At 38.5% G+C, this 25,749-nt stretch overlaps 1 protein-coding gene across 1 annotated transcript in view; it reads left to right on the forward strand.

Moving 5' to 3' along the window:
- Positions 1–2,454: 2,454 nt before the first annotated feature.
- Positions 2,455–25,749, forward strand: part of SDAD1 (SDA1 domain containing 1) — a 36,062-nt gene continuing 12,767 nt past the window's right edge. The window contains exons 1-16 of the mRNA XM_003414144.4: positions 2,455–2,641; positions 9,274–9,378; positions 9,761–9,859; positions 12,566–12,676; positions 14,414–14,485; positions 14,557–14,657; positions 15,659–15,716; positions 16,475–16,549; positions 17,680–17,781; positions 18,385–18,454; positions 19,407–19,510; positions 21,321–21,378; positions 22,505–22,563; positions 23,186–23,262; positions 24,068–24,165; positions 24,272–24,348. Of these exons, the coding sequence (XP_003414192.1) occupies positions 2,552–2,641; positions 9,274–9,378; positions 9,761–9,859; positions 12,566–12,676; positions 14,414–14,485; positions 14,557–14,657; positions 15,659–15,716; positions 16,475–16,549; positions 17,680–17,781; positions 18,385–18,454; positions 19,407–19,510; positions 21,321–21,378; positions 22,505–22,563; positions 23,186–23,262; positions 24,068–24,165; positions 24,272–24,348 (1,356 nt within the window). The 5' untranslated portion in view covers positions 2,455–2,551. The remainder of the gene's footprint in view (positions 2,642–9,273; positions 9,379–9,760; positions 9,860–12,565; positions 12,677–14,413; positions 14,486–14,556; positions 14,658–15,658; positions 15,717–16,474; positions 16,550–17,679; positions 17,782–18,384; positions 18,455–19,406; positions 19,511–21,320; positions 21,379–22,504; positions 22,564–23,185; positions 23,263–24,067; positions 24,166–24,271; positions 24,349–25,749) is intronic.

Genomic DNA, 25,749 nt, shown 5'->3' on the forward strand with positions numbered 1-25,749 from the left:
AGGGAAGAACATGCTCAGCATTTCTCAAGATGAAAAAACTAAAGAAAAAAATCAAGCCTCCAGTTGCAATATTGAAGGATTTGACAGAGAAAATATTAAATGATGAAGGAAGCACCAGAAGATGGAAGGAATACACAGAGTAACTGTACCAAAAAGAATTGGTCAATGTTCAATCATTTCAGGAGGTAGCATACGAGCAAAAACCCAGGTTCCAGAAACTGACAGAATACCAACTGAGATGTTTCTACAAATGGATACAGCACTGGAGGTACTCACTTGTTTATGCCAAGAAATTTGGAAGATAACTACCTAGCCAACCGACTGGATGACATCCATATTTGTGACCATTCCAAAGAAAGATGATCCAACAAAACGTGGAAAATCATCAAACAATATCATTAATATCACACACAAGTAAAATTTTGCAGAAGATCATTCAAAAGCAGTTGTAACAGTACATCAACAGGGAACTGCCAGAAACTCAAGCCAGATTCAGGAGAGGACATGGAATGAGGGATATCATCATAGACGTGAGATGGATCTTGGCTGAAAGCAGAGAATACCAGAAAGATGTTTACCTGTGCTTTATTGACTATGCAAAGGCATTTGATTGTGTGGATCATAGCAAACGATGGGTAACATTGTGAAGAACAGGAATTCCAGAACACTTAACTGTGTTCATGGGAAACCATACATAGACCAAGAGGCAGTCATTTGAACAGAACAAGGGGATACTGAATGGTTTAAAATCAGAAAAGGTGCACGTCAGGGTTGTATCCTCTCACCACACTTACTCAATTGGTATGCTGAGCAAATAATCTCAGAAGCTGGACTATATGAAGAATGGGGCATCAGGGTCAGAGGAAGTCTCATTAACAATTTGCAATATGCAGATGATACAACCTTGCTTGCTGAAAGTGAAGAGGACTTGAAGCACTTACTGATGAAGGTCAAAGACCACAGACTTCAGTATAGATTACACCTCAACATAAAGAAAACAAAAAATCCTCACATCTGTACCAATAAGCAACATCATGATAAATGGAGAAAAGATTGAAGTTGTCAAAGATTCTATTTTACTTGGATCCACAATCAACACCCATGGAAGCAGGAGTCAAGAAATCAAACAACACATTGCATTGGGCAAATTTGCTGCAAAAGATCTGTTTGTTTTAAAAACCAAAGATGTCACTTTAAGAACTAGGTGAACCTGACCCAAGCCACGGTGTTTTCAATTGCCTCATAACGCGTGTGAAAGCTGGGCAATGAACAAGGAAGACTGAAGAAAAATCAATGCCTTTAAACTATGGTGTTGGCAAAGAATACCCAACATACAATGGATTGCCAGAAGAACAAACAAATCTGTCTTGGAAGAAATACAGCCAGAATGCTCCTTAGAAGCAAAGATGGCAATACTCCGTCTCACATACTTTGGATATGTTCTCTGGAGGGATCAGTCCCTGGAGAAGGACATCATGCTTGGTACAAAAGAGGGTCAGAGAAAAAGAAGACCCTGAATGAGACAGACTGACACAATGGTTGCAACAACGGGCTCATGCACAACAAAAGTGGGGATGGCACAGGACTGGGCAGTGTTTCTTTCTGTTGTGTATAGGGTCCCTATGAGTGGAACCGACTTGATGGCACCTAACAAAAGAAACCAACGACATGTTGAGATTGTAGAAATTTATTCTCTTCAAATTACCAGTATTTGTATTAAAATCTCGGTCTGAGTGTTGCTTACAAGAGGTTATAACAATAGTTAAGTTTTAAACACAAATTAATTTGCATTTTTAGGAGATGAATATAATCACGTTATCCAGTCCACATCGTTTTCCTTTGTCTGAGTCAGTATGTCGAACCAACCCAGAAGAAAACAAACCAAAATACTTGAAACTATACAGAAAAACTAACTTATGCTCCTCAATGCTCTTTTTTTCCCCATCTCTAAAAAAAAATGGGAGAGTGCTATCTTTAAGGTCGTGGCGGTTAAAATACACTATTAATTCTCATCTGTTTCATGAGGTTGTTGTGACAATTAAGTAAACTAGTGTACGTGGAAGAAAAAAGTTTGCCCTTACTGATTAAACAGACATAGGGAACCAGTGGCAGAAAGGGGGAGTGCGCTGTCATATTGTGGGGATTTCAACTAATGTCACAAAACAATATGTGTATAAATTTTTGTATGAGAAATTAACTTGAGCTGTAAACTTTCACCTAAAGCACAATAATAAAAAACAAACAAACAACAACAACCAAAAAAACCTTGCCCTTCAGAGAGTTGTAGAAACGCTAGGTAGTAGTAGCGGTGACTTGGGAAGGAAAAAAGAAAAAAAAAAAAAACATCGCGGACAAACCATTACAGAGCAGTCGACAGTGACAGTAAATTTGACACTCTGAGGCTGCCGTAGTTTATCTCGCTTTAAAAATCAAGACGGCGTCTTCTGTCTAATATCCCTTGTACTATTTCCGGTGACGCTCGGAAGTACGATTCTAAACCGTGGCCAGAATTCGCCAGGGGCTGTCTGCTGTGTGGCTTTTCTAAGCCAACATGTCCAGCAGAAACAACAACAAGCTGCCCAGCAACCTCCCGCAGTTACAGAATCTGATCAAGCGGGACCCGCCGGCGTACATTGAAGAGGTGGGAGCGGTGCGGCAAATTCTAGAGGCCCTGGCGTTAGTGGTTGAGACACACGCGGGGGAAAACGTGGAGTGGAGCACAGGTCCTAGCTCGCCGCGGCTCCTCCCGTTCAGTTCAGGGGTCCTTAGGGAGGAGGGAAGGGGAACCTTCCCCCACCACTTGGAAATCTGAGGCCTGTTTTGATTTTATACCAAAAATTTTCGTAGCTTCTGTGTCGTTGTTGGGTGCCATCGAGTCCATTTCGATTCAGCGACCCCAAGTGACAGAGTAGAACTGCCCCGTCCGTTTTCTAGGCTGTAACCGAGCGGTCGACGGTTCGAAACGTTGTTGGGAGAAAAGACCTGGCGATCTGCTCCTTTAAAGGTTACAGCCTAGAGACCCTGTGGGGCAGCTCTACTGTCATATAGGGTCGCGATGAGTCGGAATCGACTTCAGGGCACATAGCGTTAACAATAACAGCCTTTACAGGAGCAGATCACCAGGTCTTTCTCTCACGGAGCTGCTGGGTGGTTCCAACCGCCAGTCTTCGGGTTAGCAGCCAAGCCCTTAACTATTGCACCTCCAGGGCTCCTATTATAATTTCTGGAGAGCCCAGCAAAGCTACCGCAAAACACCTTTAAAAGCCTCACTCTGTTTTAGGGCTTCTCTCCGACCTTACAGAAGCGGAGAAATAGAAGGATAAATGGCCCGCCCTCCACCTCCAACTTTCTTGCAGGTTTCTCTACTTTTTCGTATTAGAAACTCCTACCTTGAATTATTAATATTTCGTGAAGCTCATATTAGAATGCTTTCGACGTCTGTTTTCAAGAGCCTGCTCTGTGCCCACTGTGCTGGTGAGGGACTATCCTCAAGTACAAGAGACAGACGCAGGAACTTAGCGTATCCAATTAGGCCGGATTCAAACTCATTGGAAGCTTGCAGGGCCTGGATGCCAGACTTTGATTGGGGAAAAAACAAGTTTTAAAAATGAGATTAGTCCCAGATTGTGAGAGACTTTATCTTCTGACCTAATACAAATCGTGAAAGGTCATTGACGGTGACAAAATGAAAGTGTTGGTTTTGATAGATAAATCTGGCAGGTGCTTTCTTCAGATACCCATTTGTAGCCTTAAGACAGAGATCCCTACTAACCTTTTGCTGCATTACTTGTTTGTGTTTTTCCCTCACTAGATTGTGATTTCTTCAGTGGCTAACACTCTTACCCATCCTTTGATTGTCTTCTCACTTTCCCTCGCCCCCAGATTTTTCACACAGAAAATTTTCTGTGAATGCTTTTTAACAAATAGGATTGCAGTGGTTTAGGTCCTCAGTAGAGAGAGCCTTATTAAGGATCAAGGCATTGGAAATAGAGAGTGAGGAACAAACACAAGAAATTAAGCAATGTAGGCAAGCCTTTGAGATGTGTAAAGCATTATATAAGCGTTGACAAATAAAGTAATAAGTTGAGAGGTCGTATAGTGCTGTATTTAAGAGCACTGGCTTCAGAATAACCCTAAAATCCTGAATCTCTATTCAACAGTTGTGTAACCTAGGTAGGTTAATCACCGAGCCTGTGTGTCTATTTTAATATGTAAAAGAAGGAGGTAATACCTACCTCAGAGGGTTGCTCTTTTATTCACTTAACAAATATATATACAAATACACATATATAGCACTCACTGTGTGTCAATATAATTCTAGGCACTGCGGATACAGTGATAAAACAGTAAGACAGATATGAGAGCCTTATTCTCTTGGACTTACATTCTAGTGGGGGTAGACTTACAGTACTAATGAGTATGAAGAAAAAAAACTGGATGGGAATATGTTAGATTGGGAGCCTTTTTGTTTATTGTACTGTAGATGAAGGTTTATGGAACAAAGTAGCTTCTCATTAAAGCTAGTACACATTTTAAGACACTGGTTAACAACCGCGTGACGTGTCAACACTTGCTTCTCAACCTTGGGTTCCGTGTTACTAGCTTTCCTGTTTCCTCCTGCCTTTTCGTCCTTGCCCCTGGGCTAGTGTGCCCCTTTAGACATTTTGTTTTATGGGCCTGTCTAGTCTTTGGCTGAAAGGTGAACCTCAGGAGTGACTTCATTACTGAGCTTAAGGGTGTTTATGGGCCATACTCTCAGCATTTATCCAGTCTCTGTTAGGTAAGTCTGGTCATTTTTTGAGTTAGAATTCTGTTCTAAATTTTTATCTGGTTCTGTCTGGGACCCTCTATTGTATTCCCTATCAGAGCAGTCAGTGGTAGTAGTTGGGCACTACCTAGTTGTACGGGACTCAGTCTGGTGGAGGCCATGGTAGTTGTGGTCTTTCCCTTGAATCTTTAGTTTTCTGCATTGTCTCTTGCTCCCAAAGGGATGAGACCAGTGGAGCATCTTAGATGGCTGCTCACAGGCTTTTAAGACCCCAGATGCTACTCACGAAAGTAGAATATAGAACACTTTCTTTGTAAACTGTGTTATGCCACTTGAGCTAGATGTTCCCCGAGACCATGGTCCCTACAGGGAGGCTGCTGATTTAAATCCTATGAATAGGGAACCCTTCTCTGTGATGATAATATTGAGCCAGACAGGTCAAGAGCATTTTGATAGAGGGAATAAGGAAGCACAGACACTCATGGTGGAAAAGAAATAGGCAGCCAGTGTTACTAAAACTTAGTGAGTATAAAAGGGTAGTGGGAGATAATGTGGAGAATACAAGTAGGAGTCAGGTCATTCAAAGCCTTTGAGACCATGTAAGTAGTTTAGATTCTACTCTGAGTACATTGGGGAGCCATTGGAGCTTTTAATACAGGTGTGATATGATCTGATTTTTTAAAAATTTACTCTGGGGGCTCTATATAGAGTGGATTGTGGGGGAGCAAGACAGGAAGCATGATAATTAAATAATGGCTGTCAGAATAGTCCAGGCAACAGATGGTGGTACTACTAAAATTTAATCAGTGGAAGTGGAAAGAAGCGGACAGATTGGGACTAGCTGTACATGGAGATAAAACTAGGACTTCCTGGTGGAGTGAATGTGGGGGATGAGAGAAAAAAAGGAATGAAGACTGAATCAGGCATTTTATTTCAGCAGCTGGGTAGATGACAGTGCTATTGGTTGTTAGTTTTTAGGTGCCACTGAGTCGATGCCGACTCATAGGAACCCTGTGTACAACAGAACGAAACACTTGCCCGATCAAGTGCCATCCTCAAAATTGTTGTCATGCTTGAGCCCATTGTTGCAGCCGCTGTGTCAGTCCATCTCATTGAGAGTCTCGCTCTTTTTCGCCGACCCCGTACTTTACCAAGCATGATACCCTTCTCCAGGGATTGGTGCCTCCTGATAACATGTCTCGCCATGCTTGCTGCCCAGGAGCATTCTGGCCATACTTCTTCCAAAACAGATTTGTTCCTTATTTTGGCAGTCCACGGTATATATGTAGTATTCTTCTCCAGCACCATAACTCAAAGGCGTCAGTTCTTTTTCCGGCTTCTTCATTCATTGTCCAGCTTTTGTGTGCATATGAGACGATTGAAAACATCATGGATTGGGTGAGGTGCACCTTAGTCTTCAAAATGACATCTTTGTTTTTTAACACTTTAAAGACGTCTTGTACAGCAGATTTGCCCAATGCGATGTGGTTGATTTATTGACTGCTGCTTCCGTGGTCATTGATTGTGGATCCAAGTAAAATGAAATCCTTGACAACTTCAACCTTTTCTCCGTTTATCATGATGTTGTTTACTGGTCCAGTTGTGAGGATTTTTGTTTTCTTTATGTTGAGGTGTAATTCATACTGAAGGCTGTAGTCTTTGACCTTAATCGGTAAGAGCTTCAAGTTCTCTTCACTTTCACCAAGAAAGTTGTGTCATCTGCGTAACGCAAGTTGTTAATCCTCTAATCCTGATGTCCGTTCTCCATATAGTCCAGCTTCTCAGATTATTTGCTCAGCATACAGGTTGAATAAGTATGGTGAAAGAATACAACCCTGACTCACACATTTTCTGACTTTAAACCACAAAGTATCCCCTTGTTCTATTTGAATGACTGCCTCTTGATCTATGTACAGGTTTCTCATGAGTACAATTAAGTGTTCTGGAATTCCCATTCTTCACGATATTGTCCATAATTTGTTATGATTCCCACAGTCGAATGATTTTGCATGGTCAATAAAACACAGATAAACGTCTTTCTGGTATTCTCTGCCTTCAGCCTGGATCCCCCTGACGTCAGCAGTGATATCCCTCATTCCATGTCCTCTTCTGAATCTGGCTTGAATTTCTGTCAGTTCCCTGTTGATATACTGCTGCAACTGCTTTTGAATGATCTATGGAAAAATTTTACTTGTGTGTGATATTAATGATATTGTTTGATAATTTCTGCATTTGGTTGGATCACCTTTCATTGGAATAGGCATAAATATGGATCTCTTCCGGTTGGTTGGCCCGGTAGTTGTCTTCCAAATTTCTTGGCGTAGACAAGTGAGCACCTCCAGTGCCATATCTGATTTTTTTTAAACAGCTCAATTGGTATTTTGTCAATTCCTGGAGGCTTGTTTTTCATCAATGCCTTCAGTGCAACTTGGACTTCTTCCTTTAGCACCATCAGTTCCTGATCACATGCTACCTCCTGAAATGGTTGAAGTCGACCAATTCTTTTTCACATAGTGACTCTGTTTATTCCTTTCATCTGCTTTTTGATGCTTCATGTGTCATTCAATATTTTGCCCGTAGAATTCTTCAAAATTGCACCACAAGGCTTGAGTTTTTTCTTTAGTTCTTTCAGCTTGAGAAATGCCAAGCATGTTCTTCCCTGTTGGTTTTCAAACTCCAGGTCTTTGCACATTTCATTGTAATATTTTACTTTGTCTTCTCAAGCTGCCTTTTGAAATCTGTTCAGCTCTTTTGCTTCATCATTTCTTCCTTTTGCTGTAGCTGCTGTACATTTGAGAGAAAGTTTCGGAGTCTCTTTTGATGTCTATTTTGGTCTTTTCTTTCTTTCCTGTCTTTTTAATGACCCTCTACTCTTTTCATGTGTGATGTCTTCCCGCAACTTGTCTGGTCTTCAGTCATTAGTGATCAGTGTGTCAAATCTATTCTTGAGATGGTCTCCAAATTCAGATGGGATATACTGAAGGTTGTATTTTGGGTCTTGTGGACTTGTTTTAATTTTTCTCTGCTTCAACTTGAACTGGCATTTGAGCAATTGATGATCTGTTCTGCAGTTGGCCCCTGGCCTTGTTCTGACCGACAGTATTGACCTTTTCTATTGTCTCTTTCCACAGATGTAGTCATAAGGTAATACAGAGTATGTCAAATGATATTAAGTGCTATGGAAAAAAAATAGAGTAAGGAAGTGCTGGTGTGTACGTAGGGAAGGAGTGTCTTACAATTTTAAATGGGGTAGTCAGTGGAGACCTTGAGATGGCAGCCTTTGAGTAAAAACCTGAAGGAAGTGAGGGAGAGCTATGCTGATAACTGGGTAGAGCAATCTAGGCCAAAGGAATAGCAGATGCAATGTCCCTGGGACAGGAATATGCCTAGTAGATTTCTGAAACATTAAAGAAGGCAGTGTGGCTGGAAATGGGGGATCAGGAAAGCGGAATGTAATAGAACGTGAGATGGGGTCCCATCTTGTAGAACCAGGCTATTTTTAAGAGCTTTGGGTTTTACCGAATGAGGTGAGTAGCTTTTAGAAGGTTTTGAACAAAGGAATAGAATATATGATCCATCTTAAAAGAAAACAGGATCACTCTAGATGGCTGTTTTGAGACACTATGTAGGAGGACAAAGATATAAGCAGAGACATCGGTTAGGAGGCAACTACAACTATCCAAGCAAGAGATGATGGTACCTTGGACCAGGATGGTAAAGTGGAGGTGATGAGAAATGATAAGATTCTGCATATGGTAGATAGAGAAAACTCTGGGGAAGCCCAGTGTTTAGACTTTAGTGATCTTCTGAGTAACTGGCCAAAGGGACTAAGAAAGTAGCTAGTGAAGCATGAGGAAAACCAGGTGGTGTCCTGGAGGCCAAGTAAGGTGTTTCCAGGGAGAAGAAGAGACCATGTCAAGTGCTGATGAGACATATTAAATAAATTCTGAAAACTGACCATTAAATTTAGCAATATGAATGTTATTGGTTACCCTAATATGAGTAGGTTAGGTAGAGAAGTGGGTACAGTAGGCTTAAAAGCAATTGGGGTATGACTCCATTTATATGAAATGTCTAGAATAGGCAAGTCCATAGAAACAGAAAGTAAATTAGTGGTTGCCAGGGCTGGAGGGAGAGGAGACTAGGGAGTGACTGCTAATGGGTAGGGGTTTTTTTTGTGGGGGTGGGGGTTAGTAATGGAAATGTTCTGGAATTAGTGGAAATAGTTGGACAACTTTGTGAATATACTACACACTTTCGTTTGCATCACACCACCTAAATATCTAATGATAGTTCTAAGGAAAGGATCTTTAGTTTATCTATGATGTGCTTTGATTTTTCAAAGCTCATTTTGAAGAATGCAGATAAGGAAAAGGTAGTGGTTCTGTATTCTTTTGCCATATTTTTTTCCATCCCACAGTCAAAGACTTATAAGTAATTTTTCATTCTGTATTGAGAAGGTCACATAAGAGAATGTGACACACTTAAATTCTATTTTTCCACAGTTTCTACAGCAGTATAATCACTACAAATCCAATGTGGAGATTTTCAAATTACAACCAAATAAACCCAGCAAAGAACTGGCGGAGCTGGTGATGTTTATGGCACAGGTAAGAAGAAATTTCTGAATAAACAAAGACCAATTTGTTGCATACAATCTGCAGAATATTTTTTCTGTAATACCTTCATTCCAGTCGAGTGGAAACTTAAGTAAAGAAAAAAATTATTAACCTTCCTTTTTTGTGACTTTTGTTTTCTCCCTGTGGTAAGTTAAGAGGATTTCACTAGAGTCGTTCACAGAGCCAGGCAGAGCAAAACTTTTAAACTCTTTGTTTTCTTCAAATTCATCATAAAAGCAGTTTCTAAATCATGTCATGAGTGTTTGACTAAGAGTAGAGGAAATATGAGAGGAGTTGGAAAAACTAGAATTTAGAAGAAAAAGTTACATCTGAATAACTTAGACACTTCAGAAGAGCCTTTGTTTTTTTACAGATCGGTCACTGCTACCCAGAACATCTAAGTAACTTCCCTCAGGAACTGAAAGATCTGCTGTCCTATAATCACACTGTCTTGGACCCTGATCTTCGAATGGTAAGACCAGTATTTGAGTTAGTAAATTCTACTGTGTTCATGTGTGTGTGCAATATGTGTTTAAATGAGAATAGCCTCTTAGCCAGATAACTTTTAAAAATGTAAATCAAAATGTAAATTGAAATCCTCCCATGGCTTCTCATACTTAGAATAAAACTCAAACTTACTGTCATGGCCTGTAAGTCCCTACATGATCTGCTTCCTGCCTGTGTTTCTGATCTCATCTCCTTCCGCCTCCCCCTTTTCCGCTACACTGTCCTGTCCCTGATCTTTCTGTGCTTCCAGCATGTTAACCCTGCAGGGAGGCTGTTCCCTGTCTTTTGAATAGGTGATTCCTTCCAGTAGTCATTCAGATTCATCTGCATGAAGATCATAATTACAACTTAATAGTTTTTATAATGCCTAATTTAATAAACTTATCCATTAAACAGTCTGTTTGAGTGCTTAAATATTTATTACGTCTGTGGTTGATGTTGGGCTCTGGTCTAATTCCCCTTTACCAGGCCCCTGTACCCATTTCCCTCTCCTGCTATGAATGTTGGCTGCAAATGGCCCACTGTCCTTCTCTGAAGAATTGCTCTCAACCAAATGAGAGTCCTACCACCTGGGAAGTTGCTTGCACAGCCTACGGGCAATGACTGACCAATTGGGAGGTATGAAAGCCCAGTCTTTGCCAATGGAACTTGTTCTCTGGTGCAGTTTGCGCTTCATGGCTTCCCTGTGGAATCTCACTAAAGCTAATCTCCAGTGGAGCTTTTCTTTTTTCTGCTCTATCCTGCTTCTTTCGCTTCTCTCTGATAGCACACCCGTAACAAATCACTGGTATATGAATCAGGCTCTACTAGGGAACCTGACCTAAGGCATTTTCAAGTTTGATACTTCTGCTTTTCAAACACTTTCACAGCAGGTAGAACTTAATACAAATATAATTACAAAACATGTTAATACCCTATACCAAAACTTGTAAAATAGATTCAACTTTGTTTTTTCTACTTATGTTTTCCCAGTCTTTTGATTATTCTACCACTTTACACTTCTCTAGGATTTTGTTAATTTGATTAGGTCCAAAAGTAAAAGAAATGGCAATCTCAGACAAGCCAAAGTTGCAGGCTCTGGGCTGTCATCTGATTGACTCTCAGCTGGGACATGGGACTGGGCTGCACAGCCCAAGGGAATTCAAACTTGAGCCATTGGTCAGAAGGCTTTTATCTGTCATGTAACTCTTGAAATCCTTTTAGGCCATACAGATGAAAAATTAAATTTTTAAAATTATTTCAGAGTAATTAGTTTTTTTTTTTTTTTTTAAGTTTTGCTTGCCTGGCAGCACCTAACCCAACTGGCTAAGTAAATATGTGTGTGTCTGTCTTTTTAGTGTTTTATGATGATTTGTCGTGCTGTTGTTAGATGCCGTCAAGTTGGTTCCAACTCATAGAGGCCCTATAGGACAGAGTAGAACTGTCCCACAGGGTTTCCGAAGAGCGGCTGGTGGATTTCAACTGCCAACCTTTTTGTTAGCAGCCGAGCTCTTAACCACGACACCACCAGGGCTCCAATATGATGATTAGTGTATTTAAAACAAACAAAAAAGTGAACAGAGATTTTCTTTGCTAAGAGAAAAGGAATGAGGCTGTGTAATTAGCATTGCCCTTTAGAGGAATCACTTGAAACACACTGATGGGCCCTCCTTAAAATTGGCTGTTACAATAACCACCAGTCCTTAACTGCTGGGCTTTCTTTCTCCCTAGGATAGTTGCTTTTTTTTCTAGGACTTTTTGATTCATTCCAGGTTTTTGTTCATTCTTTCTTACTTACACAGCTAGGGACAGATTGTATTTATTAGAGGAAGAAACAAAATATCCATGCATGTTAACTCTTATCTACTTAATAAGATCAGCAGAAATTGAACTAGTATTTATATTTCTTTGACAACGCAACTATTTATGTAGCTTTTGTTAGCTTGTTTTTGAGCATTGTTATTTTTATTATTTTTGTGTTCAAATCGTCGCACCTTGAGCAGTTGGTACTTCTTAGTCCTTTTAGCAATGTCCCTGATGTTTTTGAAAGCATTCTTGCCCTCTGGCAAAAATACTTTCTTACTGTTTTTTCTGCCCCAAGATATGGAGTTAACTGTTCTTCAAGGATTACTTGTTCCCTTTAATGAAGAATAATTACTAGAGGCCAAAATAGTGTTTTGGGTAATAGGTGTAGATGTGAAAGTTGGTGGTAAGCAAAGTGCTACAATCCCTGTTGGGCCACTCCTAGTACTGAGAGTACTTCAGATTAACACCTTTTAGGGTCACAAATTCACACTGATTATTGCAATTTAGTGTATTATATGGTTGGTGCCCCACCATTCTTGTCTTTGTGGATTCATTGCTCACTGGAGTTTTGTCCTATGTTGACACTTCCCAGAGAGGGATTCTTTGTCCTGCCTGTATAAAGTCACTGTTTAACGATCATATTACCTTGTTTTACGTCCTTTATGACGCTTAATCATTATCTGAAATAGTCTTGTTTATGTGTTTACATGCTCATCTGTCCTCTCTTCTGCTCCACCACCAGGGTAAGCTCCATGAGTGCAGGGTATTTTGCTCGATGTCTGGAATAATGCCTAGCAAATAGAAAACTCTTTTGGGATACATGCACTCCATTGTCTCGTCTTAACTTTGTCATTATGTTATAGTATATTTTCTTTTTCTTCCTGAGACATTTTGCAAAGCTTTGATCTTGCTGAGAAATAAGAATCTCATCAATCCATCAAGTTTGCTAGAGCTCTTCTTTGAACTTCTACGTTGCCATGATAAGCTTCTGCGAAAGGTAAAGAGCAAAATTACTTTTTTTCTTATGTCTCATTCTTGTAGTGACATTAAAACTTGCAGAGTTTGGGAGTCCCTTGATTTCTTGATGCTTTATATTATTGGATATAATTAAGAATAATTTTAATAGGAAAAGAATTTACCATTGTGCATGCAATGTGGTAAGAATAGCTAACATTTATCGAGTGTTTACTTTGTGTCGAACACCATTCTAAGAGCTTTCGAGTATTAACTCATTTACTCCTCACAAAACCCTAGGTGATAGGTGGTGGTATTATTACTATTATTACTCTCACTTTACGGATGAAAAGGCTGAGGCAAAGAGAGATAGTGTTACTTGCCCAAGGTCATACAACTTCTAAGTGGTGGGACTGGGCTGTAAACCCAGGCAGCCTGGCTCTAGAACTGAAGCCCTTTGCCACTGCACTGTACTGACTGGCTAAATCAAGAGCATGGACACTCGTAGCTATGCCTCCCCTCCCCTCAAATAAAACTAACTTTTTTGTTAATATTTCTCTATTGGTTTGTTTTTCTTTATACAAGTAAGACCAGAAACTGAAGGTTTATGAAAGAAACTTAAGAAAGAAAAGCTTAATTTTACATTCAGTAGCTTAAAAGTTTTTTTTGAAAGTATTGAGAGGACTATCACCATTCAATTTTAGCAGTTGTATTTCTTGGTCCATGTTGTGGAATAAAAGTGATCCGTAGGTACATAATTTGGGCATCACTGATACTTGTATTCACAGAATGATCTTGCATGCGATAGGTAAATGAAACAACTTTCCTTTTTTTTCCTTAATAGCTTTATTGAGATATAATTTACATACAGTTCACCCATTTAAAGTGTATAATGGTTTTCAGTATTTTCACAGAGTTTTGCAACCATCACGACAATCCATTTTAGAACCTTTCCACCCCCCCACCACCCAAAATAAAGAAACCTTATGTTCATTAGCAGTCAGCCCCCAACCCTCCATCTCCTCGAGCCCTACACAGTCATGAATCTGCTTTTGGTGTCTGTAGATTTGCCTATTCTGGATATTTCATATAAATGGAATTATATATGGTCTTTTGCGATTGGCCTCTTTAACTTAGTGTAATGTTTTTAAGGTTCGTCCATGTTGTTGCATTCATCAGTATGGTAGTTCATTCCTTTTGTTGCTGAATATTATTTCATTGTATGAATGTGCTACATTTTATTTTTCCACTCATCAGTTAGTAGGCATTTGGATTGTTTCCACTTTATGGGTATTATGAATGATGGTGCTGTGAACATTTGCATACAAGTTTTTAGATGAACATATATTTTCAGTTCTCTTGGATATATACCTATGAGTAGAATAGCTGGGCTGGATGGTAACTTTATGCTTAACCTTTTTGTTGCTGTAAAATGTGTATAATAAAACATTTGCCACCTCTAAACCATTTTCACGTGTACAACTCAGGGACATTAATTACATTCACCCTGTCATCCGACCATCATCACAGTTTCCTAATTTTTCCATTACCCTTAATGGGAACTTGGTGCCCCTAATGTTTAACCATTCGAGGTCAGCTTTCCTTTTGCTTTTTAACTGCCTTTTTTGTTGTTGTTTTTTGGGATTTCTCTGGTCCCTTTTGTGGTATAATGAAAAGTAGGTAAAATTAAATCATCCTGAATATTTGTATATTTCTCCAAATTGAACAAGGTTAGACATATTGGTTAGACTTAATGTGTATATGCTTTTCTTTTCCTCAGACTTTATACACTCATATTGTGACTGATATCAAGAACATAAATGCAAAACACAAGAACAATAAAGTGAATGTAGTAAGTATCCTTTTGTTTTGCACGTTTGTAGCATTGCACCATCAGTGTATTAAGCCTCTCTTTTTCTTCAGGTATTGCAAAATTTCATGTACACCATGTTAAGAGACAGCAATGCAATTGCAGCCAAGATGTCTTTGGATGTGATGATTGAACTCTACAGAAGAAACATCTGGTAGAGTACATGTATTTGCCTCTTAAGCAGATCATTTTATTCATTTATAATTAATACAGAACACATACAAAAATACTTTTCTTGATCTCAGTCTCTGTAATATCTCTGTCATAGACTAAGTTGGAAATAAAAATATCGTAACCCAAGTGACTAATAACCACAGTGGCTACCATTTCCTGAGGCCAGGGACTGTATATTACCTCATTCAGCCTTCAAAACAGCTTACTGCAGCTTATGTAAAAGTATTTGTAAGTAACAAAATGAAGTTCATAGATTTTAAGTTTAGTAGCTAGTAAGGGACAGGTCTGAAATTCAAACCCAGTTCTCTCTGACTCCAAAGTCTGCGCTCTTTCTACTCCGTCACTCCCAAGATTTGCAAGTCCGTTTGTCTTATGTATGTACAATACCATGTTTTATAAACTTTCATTTGTTGGTATAGTACCACCAACTCATGTCTTTTGTTTTTCTTATTAACTAATTAATTTTTTTTTTTTTTACTGTAAAATAATGTTTATTCATTGCAGCAGAAAACTTGGAGAAACTAGAAAAGGTTTTTTTTTGTTTGTTTGTTTTTGCTTTTAATTATTGATAGTCCCACCACATAGGGATGATCACTGTAAATTTTTTTACAGCATTTCCTTCTGGTCTTCGTAATGTGCATTTTAAAATACAGTTGGAATTTTGCTATACTGCATTAGAACTTCTTATTCTGCTTCCCTCCCTCCCCCAGTTATCTTCAGTAGTTCCTATGTCATTAAAAATTCTTAAAAAATTTTCTCTTCGTGGCTGCATAATTTTCTGACATATATAAGACTGGGCTGAAATTTAAATAAAACAGCCAGTGGTTGACTATTTAACAACCCAGGACTTTTAAAAAATTACAACTCTGAATTCTAAAATGTTAGAGATAATTATTATGTTGTCTATTTTATACCATTGCATATGCTACGAAATACAGTAAAATGGAGATTTGTTTAAAAACAATCATTGTCTTTCCCCAGGAACGATGCCAAAACTGTCAATGTTATCACGACTGCATGTTTCTCTACGGTCACCAAGGTGAGCTCGTGTAGGACTCTGTGAGAGGTGCTGGTCCTTCTGTGTCACAGTCTTCTAGGGATAGAAGGTGAAGGAGAGGGATACGTGATGAAGCGGTGTATGGACGTGCAGTTTGTGCTTAGAAATGCTGTATTGTGCTTAGACCACTTCCCTGATTTCATTTGTGCTTTACAGGAGCCAAACAAAATTATCCTCAAGGGTTTTTAAAATGCTGTGTATTAAATAATACCCTTAATGTTTAGATTTTGTGTTTTCCCCATAATTTGTTTTTAATTGTGCTTTAGGTGAAAGCTTACAGAGCAGATTAGTTTCTCATTAATTCCTCTATAACCCTTGACTTTTCTTCTTTTAGGAATGTAAACTCAGGCAACCAAAAAACCTAACTTGTGCGTTTGAGTCGATTCTGACTCGTAGCGACCCTATAGGACACAACGGACAAAATTTAAGGGCTATGCTTTCCTTTCTATTAGAAGGGCTATAATGTCACTTTTCTTGTCAGGGATGTAGAAATTCCTAACATTCTACCTTGAAGGATACTTAGGTAAAGCTTCATTATGTTCATCTAGTTAAATTTTTTTTTAATTAATATTTATGGAACGAATAGCAGAAAAACATTTTCTTTTAATTAAGAAAAATGAGTTAGAATTTGACTACACTTTGCTTTTTTTTCCGGATCCTAGTTCATACTCGTGCATATAGACAACAGTGTTTGTTGTAAGCTGGGTTAAGTAATTGACGTTTTCCTGATTGCTCTTTAGATATTAGTGGCTGCTCTAACGTTCTTCCTAGGGAAGGATGAAGAGGAAAAACAGGACAGCGACTCAGAATCCGAGGTTGGTTAACCATTATTGCATCTGAACTTTATAGTTTATTAGATTTTATTACAAATTGTAAAATCTATGATTGCTTGAGTTAAAAAGAAGCTTATATGTCACAATTATCCTTTATTGAGTTCTCTCATGTTGCGAGATTTTATCCCGTTTAGAATTTGTCACTCGTATTCAGTAAGGTTAGTTGAATAGCTAATAAAACATAGATTCATTCAGTCTTGTTCTTAGTTCTAATGTTATGCTTTTATCTCACTATGTAAATTTAGAACAAAAATTGCCAACATATTTTTGAGGTAGCCTGTTGACATCATAGAAGTTTAGGGTGGGGGACAGGAGGGGAATAATGCCACGACAACTTTAAAAGAAAGAAAAAAATCAAAACTTACAATATGATAATTTCTTAGAAGTATTAAAAGGTAGAAATTTGGAAAAAAAATTTTCCTCCCCATCTTAACATTTTGATAACAAGGATACTGGGATATATGATAACATTTTAAAATTAGTTTTATTATTGTTTTACTATTATTGTATTAAATAATGTATGAACAATACATTCTCATTATGAAGTATTTCAGATAATATAGATAAAATTTTTCTTGGCTCTAATTTCCTCTTCCCTCAGAGGTAACCACTTTGTTTCCTATGTATTTACATGGTGTGTGTACATGTAATGTTATGTATGGAGTAGGTTTTTAAAAACTGTGTGTAATACGTGTATTATTATGCAACTTGCTTTTTTCATGTCAATCTATATATAGATGTAAAGATTTATATATAGTTATAAAAAGATTTAGATCTTTATATGTTTGTACATGTAGATGTACCTTATTCTTTAACATTTTAGAATGTGTGCTATAATTTAAACATTTTCATGTTAATAAATATTTGATTCCAGGTTCTTTTTTTAATTAAATACAAGGCTGCATTCTGTCTGTATATTTCAGTAAAAAGCAAAACAAAGACAAAAATCTATGCTGTGGTAAAAACCTTTGTATATACCTGTTTGTACACATGTGTGTGTAGTTTTTTATTTGATTTTAAAAGTAATGTTCATTTTTAAAAAGTGGTTGAAAAGATTACCTTTGCCTCTAAACAGATTTGTTTATGATTTTACAAAGTAGTTTCTTCTTCAGGATGAAGGACCAACGGCGAGAGACCTTCTTGTGCAATATGCCACAGGGAAGAAAAGCTCCAAACACAAGAAAAAATTAGAAAAGGCTATGAAAGTGCTCAAGGTGAAACTTGTACTTGAGACTTGTACTTGGGGAATGAGGTGGGGATCATTAGAATGCAGAGTATGTGGCTTTTAGCAAAAGCTTTTAAAAATTTGAAATAGCATTTCTGAGAGCTTAGAAATGTGTGATAAATTTTTAAGCACTAATTTTTTAGATGAATACATTTATTCAGCTCTAGCAAAATCTGTGACTTGAATAAATGAATTCGACTGAATTTAGATTTCACTTGTTCTGATCAGGATGGCCTGTATTAGTATATCTTTGTCAGAAGAGTGCATAAATGAGGTATATTTGGTATTTTATAATGATTATTCTGAAAATCTCTAATTTGGCCCCTGTGTGCTTTTTTTTAATGTATATTTTCATATCCCCTTCAGTCTCACAGGTACTAATAACTGGAACATTCTCGAGATTTAAGCTTAAAAGACAAAAAACCATCTTCAGTTCTTGTAATGAAAGAAAGGTTTTAGGCACAAGATTTGTTTTCCTTTTTTGAATAGTGTGGTGGACTTGAGGACAGCCTTCAGCACACTTTCGATAATCCCATGAGGGCTGTTATCACTAATTCAGAGTATACATGTTTTTCCTCTCCCTTTCTTTCAGAAACAAAAGAAGAAGAAAAAACCAGAGGTGTTTAACTTTTCAGCTATTCACTTGATTCATGATCCCCAAGGTACTATGATCATGACTTTGTAAGCTCCTTGTTGGCCATATGTCTGCCTGTTTAGTTTCCTACCTTCAGTGTTGCCAAAGAGTGTAATACCCCTGGCACATAGTATGTAATCAATAAATGCTCACTTTTTAATAGTTGGTTGCAGCCTGGAGAATTATGTCCTAAGGCAGTGATTCCCAGTCCACGGCAAAATAAGAAAAATGTAGAACAGCTCTATTTGAGATCCATGTTTATAACAACACAATATTGGTAGGACATTTTACCTGACCACATAAAAAGTTGACATTCTTTTTTTGGTCCTTTTTTTTAAACTGGTCTGTGGAAATCAAAAGTCTGGGAAACGCTGATGTATAACACCAGCTCTCAAACTAGGCTGCACACTGGAATCACCTAAGTGATTTATAAAAATATACTGATGTTTGGATCCTGTTATCTCCAAAGATTCTGACTTAGTTGGTATGGGATGTGGCTGGTTATTAGGATTTTAAAAAGCTGTCTGTACTCTAATGTACAGTAAAGCTTGCTGACCCTTGCTCTAAGTCAGTGTTAAATTTTAATACCCATACAGATCACCTGAAATCATGTTAAAGTATAAATTCCGATACTGTAGATCTGGGATGGAACCTGAGATTCTGTATATCTCACAAGCTCCTGAGGCTTTAGAGAACTGCTAAAGTGGAGCACCTGTCAGCAATCACTCTACGTATTAATGTTGGAAATTTCGGAAGTCCATAAGACTTACCTTTTGGACACTATTGAAGGTATATCTACCGGTGTGTGAATTTTTGCATCTCCTGTCACGTTGCTGTTTTTACCACCCTGGTTCAGCATGGTGATTTCAGGCACAGCCATACCAGAGTCACTATCTGACTACATCTTTCTCTACACCTGTTAGATAAGGGTGTATGTACCATGGACCCACAGTACCCTTCTCTGACCCTTTCCTTTCCAGATTTTGCAGAGAAACTACTAAAACAACTAGAGAGCTCTAAGGAGAGATTCGAAGTGAAGATGATGCTCATGAACCTTACCTCCAGATTGGTGGGAATTCACCAGGTGTGATTTACATTATACTTCTTTGTGAATATCAGACATAAAGTTATTCTTGGTAAAAGGAAAGCCATTAGGTAGAGCAATGGCTTAATTTTATCCCTCAACCTTTTAAATCCATATAATTTACAGAAAATAAAATCTCACCCTAAAAATAACTTTTATCACTTTATTTTCTTTCCAATAAGTAAGTATTTTTTATTTTATTTTATTTAACTTTGTTTCATATATACATTTTCCTGAACCAGCATAACCCATGTATCTTTATTAACTATTATTAACATTTCACAAGGAACCCTGGCAGCACAATGGTTAAGTGCTTGGCTTCTAACCAGTAGGTCAGCAGTTTGAACCCACCAGCTGCTTTGGTGGAGAAAAACCCTGGTGAAAGCCTAGACAACTATGGGGACAGTTCTAGTCTGTCGTAGGGTCACTATGAGTTGGAATCGACTTCACAGCAACATTACATTTCACAGTTTGTTTAACCTTTCATGGCTTTCCTGTCTTCTAGAACTTTCTAGTTAGACATTGTCATGTCTGCAGAGCTGAATTTTCTGTGATTTATTTAACATTAAACCAGATGGCAACAGCTCCTTGGTAGTGCATGTGTGTGTATGTATTATGTATACGTGCACACATACGGGAGGATCACACATACTTTTAGGCTAACTGCTATTGTAGAAAAAAGAGAGATACCTACAAATTTAGGTCATAAAAACATGACCATTGAAGGTGTTTCCCTTCACTTTGCCCTTGTGATTGGTACAGCTTTGAACATCATGGAGTGCATCACACTCCTTTAAATTTTTAAAAAATAAGTAAAACAGGCTCGTTTATTGAAAATCAAATGATATAGACATATGCAAAGTTAAAAGTAAAAGCACACATGAGTGAAAGCACTCATTCCATTTCTCTAAGAAAAATACCTGTAGTCCCAAAGTAGGATCACCAGGTCAGTTCTTGTTTCATTTGTACGGTAATTTCATTTCAGACCTGAATCTGAGCGTGATAGGAAGGCAGAAGCAGTTTGCAGTTTAAGCCTAGTTTGATGGCAGTGATACTGGAGTTTCACAACTGACTGCAAGGGAACATCTTTATATTGAACCACAGTTTTCATTGTCACTTCTCAGTGGTCCATCCTAGTTCTGCTCTGTGGTTAAAAGACAATAATTTATTCCCACATGACAACTCTTGAAAAAGGCCATCCGTCTCTGAAGTTTCTCTTCCGGAAGTTAAACATTGCCAGTTCCTTGATTGGTGGACCCCTGTCACCTTTACCTAGGTAGACTCCAGAGCAGTGGCGTTTTTTCTAAATTATGGAGTGCAGAGTAGTTCTCCTGATTTGGATGGACTGGTATGTGGTAATAAAACCGGGACTGTGGGCTTTTTCATGATCCTGGGCATCACTCCACACTACTGAGATGTGAATTAACTCTTGTCCCTTGCTCTCGAGCCTTAATATCAGTGCTGTTGTATCCTGTAATCCCCTCTCTTTGAACATGAAGAACTCAGTTCTGCAGCCATACCAATTGTAGAAGTAGGAGAATATTACGCTTTGGTTGCCTTTCTTCCCCCTAGTTTATTCTGTTTATACTTTCTTTTTATATCATGGGTACAGCAATGTGGCCTCACCTCAGAGAGAATTCCTTTCCTTGGTTAATATGGCATATTGAATCATTCTGGGCAAGATAGCTTATGGAGAAAACACAGAATGATTCCCAGTTAGTTAAGCTTGGTAGTATAATTACACTGGGGAGAAATGAAATTCCACAGCTTCTAGTACATAAATAAAGGCAGTATATTATTCTCTCCACAGCTTTTCCTCTTTAACTTCTATCCCTTCATTCAGAGGTTTCTGCAGCCCCACCAAAGAGGTAAGCCACTGCTTGCCACCTTCCTTTTTTGTCTTGGTGTCAAAATAACTATCAAATGCCTCTTGTTCTGGAATCACAAAAGACAGAGTTAACAGTGACATGTGTTCTGTATTAGAGAAAGGGAGAGAAAGTGTTCTAGTCTCTTTCCAGTGCCTGCCATGTTAGTTGTTTAAAAGAATCAATAAAATAAGTTGGTTCCTCAAATCAAGTCTTTTTGTAATAACATAAATACCCAGGTAAAAAATTCTAAAAAAGTTTGGCCTTTTACTGTAACTAAGTAACAGATATCTGGATTTTATCTTACTGCTCTCATTGCCTTCATGTTTATTCTTAACTAAAAACAACACACAAGCAGGAAAGGAGAGATGGTTGTTTTTGCCTTTGAACTTGAACCAAGGTAGGAAGGAAACTAATGTTTAGTGAGTGTTTAACATGAGCTAAGCATTGTGCTAGGTGCATTACATACATCATCTCATCTATTCCTCACATCAGTCCCGTGAGATGTAAAAAGAAAAAGACCAGAGTCACTCAACAAATAAGTGGCAAGCCCTCATTTCTTTCTGTTGCCAAAGGCCTTCTTTGTTATATATACTATGCTGCCTCTTTGATGGGAGAGTGGGTGTATGGGTGTATATACATTTGTATTTATTCATTTGACAAATACGTAGTGCTTTCTGTGTTGATCATTGGTTTAGACACTAGAAATTCCACAGTGAGCCTAAATGTCCTTAGCCCTCATGGAGCTTACATTCTAGAAGGAGAATACAGACAGTGCTAGCTATATATATATATATATATATAATATATGTATATATATCCAGGTAAAAGAAACATTTTGAAGAAAAAGGCAGCAGGGTAAGGGAATAATAGGGAGTATAACAAGGAGTGCTGGGGCAGGTTCTGTTTCAGATTGTGTGGTCAGGAAAGACCTTTCCGATAGGGCAACAATTGAGAAGAGGCCTGAAGGAAGTGAGGGGGTGAGCCACGCAGATATCTGAGAGTTAAGTGTTGGAGGCAGAGCAAGGAGAAATAGCATTGAGGCAGAACATGCTCGCCGTGCTTGCTATAGTCCTAATAGGCAAAGTGATAAACTGACTTTGACCTTTCTGATCTCTTACACTTTCAGAAGTGACAAAGATTCTCCTGTTTGCTGCACAAGCATCTCATCATCTGGTCCCCCCAGAGGTAAGCATCCTTAAACTTTTTTCTGGATCTAGTACCTGAATAATGGTGCCACTATGAGATAGAGCGAGGTGACCTTCCCTACAGAGATTACTCTTCACTTTTTTCTTATGTGAATGGAAGTGAACTAACTTAAGGGGATGTATATAGAAGTTCATTTCTGTAGCCCATAGAAAGTAACGTTTGTTTTCGGCAGCTTGTTGAGAGTTCTGATTTTAATAAGCAAATTTTATGACTAGGGGAAGTCAAGAATAGTAGTTTATAGTAATTATTTCTCAAAGCCAGGGATTGATTTCTTTGATTAATGTAGTGTTGGATTATCCTAGGTCAAAGCTTTTTTTTTTTTCATCCATATTGAAAAATAATGTTAAATGGGAATAAAATTTAGTCTGAGGATAGCTAAGAAGAAGGCTGAGTCTTCAGTGGAGTATTTTTCGTCTGTCTTTCTCAGTTGATTCCTTCCAACTCCCAAACTGAAGGTTGGGGGCTGTTTATCTGCAGTGAGTAATGTCAAGTATTTTGTCAAATAATATATATTCAAGTATTTTGTCAAATAATATGTACTCAGATGTTTGAATAGCTACAGACATTTTATCAGCACTCATTTCTTTTATCCCCAATTCAGATCATTCAGTCATTGCTCATGACTGTGGCCAATAATTTTGTTACTGACAAGAACTCTGGTGAAGTTATGACAGTAGGGTATGTAGAACATGGTTGGAAGTTTGGGTGTGTGTGGTTTTTTTTTTTTTTTTTAATGTACTAGATTTGCTTTAAGTGGAGCTCACTTACCAAGATGTGAGATTTTCACCTGGCAGTGTGGCCTCTAGAAAAACAGTAATTTAAAATATGCTGCTGTCTTCTCAGGAGGCTTGGTATTTTTGTTTTATTGGTCAGAATTTTGAAGAAAGGAGCAGGAGAAACGATACTTGGTCTTTTTACTAGCTTTACTCTTTCAAGTGAATGATTATTTGGCAATCTAGATGTTTTTCTCCTGTTTGCTACCCTGAATTCATATCTTCCACCGAACAAGTGATTTGTTGTTGAATCTCTTTTTAATATCAGGATGGTTCAGCAGTCCTTTTTATTAGTTCACTGGTTTAAGATTTGTCTCGGCTGTCCTGATAACTAAGTAATATGCTGAACAGTTGTGTTTTTTTTCCTCCCTTGGGAAATATTGTTGACATGACAGCCCTAAAGAGCCAAACAGCCCTTTAACCTTTCTTATTTGGCCTGGTCCCTTCTCTCTTAGAAATAGAGACTAAATGGTGCCACAATTTAGTGTCCTGGGCACTAAATGACAGTGAACTGTCTGGAATAAAAGCCCTCTAAGGCTCCCCACCGCCCCCCCCCCCCACACATTCTCTACCACATTGCAATTCTAGAAACGTAAGCCATATTAAACCCAACTCATGTTCCTTTTGATTTAGTCTTTTTAGGAAACCTTTTTAGGTTGAGCCACATGAAATTGCTGGTTTTTTTTTTTTAATTCATTTTCCATTTTCAGTATCAATGCTATAAAAGAGATTACCACTCGATGTCCTCTGGCCATGACCGAAGAACTTCTCCAAGACCTGGCCCAGTATAAAACACACAAAGATAAAAGTAAGTTGCATGTTACTCTCTGTATTCCACAGAGTTCAGAGTGGCCCATTTTTGCTTTGGTATACTCTTTGCTCTGGAGTTTCTAATTTATGGCGTTATTTTACAGATGTGATGATGTCTGCCAGAACTTTGATTCAGCTCTTCCGGACACTGAATCCTCAGATGTTGCACAAGAAATTCCGGGTAAGCGAAGTATGTTTATGTGGATCTACAGGTTGTGGTCTCAGGAGGTAAGAGTAATTTCCTATGATTTGAATTACCAGAGTATTTGTGGTGCTTCCATTATGAGTGCCAGTGACGCACACAGTTTTATTCTTGAAGCTCAAGAGACAACTGATTGGTATAATGCCTCTGCCTTAAATGTTTTGTATTTGGCGAAAAAAAAAAAAAAACCTGTTGCCATCGAGTCGATTCTGACTCATAGTGACCCTAGAGAACAGAGTAGAACTGCTCCACAGGGTTTTCAAGGAGTGGCTGGTAGATTCGAACTCCTGATATTTTGGTTAACAGCCAAGCTCTTAACCACTGCTCCAGTTGTAGTTGGCATGTGCCCTTTAATGATGACTGAGACTTGTCCTATTGAAAGCCTTTGTTACTATTAACAGATTGGAATCAGTCAGTAGCTGATGACAGTGTTGAACAGGTCTAGTTGGGAGGAAGAAGCAATGTGTATATACAATAGAGAGATGATAATAGAGAGATGTAAAAATCCAAGCAATGAGGGAAAATCAGGAACTAGGTAGTAGACTAACAAAGTGTTAACTAGATGAAGGGAAAGACAAAGCACAATGTAGGGCAAGTCAGCACAGCTTGACCAAGGCAAAGTCATAGAAGCTTCCTAGACACACTCAAACACCTTGAAGGGCCGAGTTGTTAGGGCTGAGGTCTGGGGACTATAGTCTTGGGAGACATCTAGGTCAATTGGCATAACATAGTTCATAGAGAAAATCTTCTGCATCCTACTTTGGTAAGTAGCGTCTGGGGTCTTAAAAGCTTGTGAGCAGCCAGCTAAGATAGACCTATTGGTCCCATCCCATCTGGAGCAAAGGATAATGAAAAAATGCAAGGAAAATAATAGTCCAAAGGACTAATGGACCACATGAACCATAGCCTCCATCAGCCTGAGCCCAGAACAACTAGATGGTGCTTGGCTACCAACACCAACCACACTGACAGGGATCACAATAAAGGGTCCTGGACAGAGTGGGAGACAAAAGTAGAACAAAAGTCAAATTCATACACACACACAAAAAGAACAGACTTACTGGTCTTAAAGAGACTAAAGGAACCTCCAAGACTGTGGCACCCGGACACCCTGTTAACTCAGAACTGAAGCCACTCCTGAAGTCCACCTTTCAGCTAGAGATTAGGCAGGCCTATAAAACAAACACTGATACACGTGAGGAATGTGCTTCTCAGTATACAAGACCAAATGGACAACACCTGCCCAAAAGCAAAGACAAGAAGACAGAAAGGAACAGGAAAACTGGACAAATGGACACGGGGAACCCAGGGTGGAAAGGGGAAGAGTGCTAACACATTGCAGGGATTGCAGCCAATGTCACAGAACAGTTTACAGATTTT

This window comes from Loxodonta africana, chromosome 5 (genome assembly GCF_030014295.1).
Source record: "Loxodonta africana isolate mLoxAfr1 chromosome 5, mLoxAfr1.hap2, whole genome shotgun sequence".
NCBI classification, from domain to species: domain Eukaryota; kingdom Metazoa; phylum Chordata; class Mammalia; order Proboscidea; family Elephantidae; genus Loxodonta; species Loxodonta africana.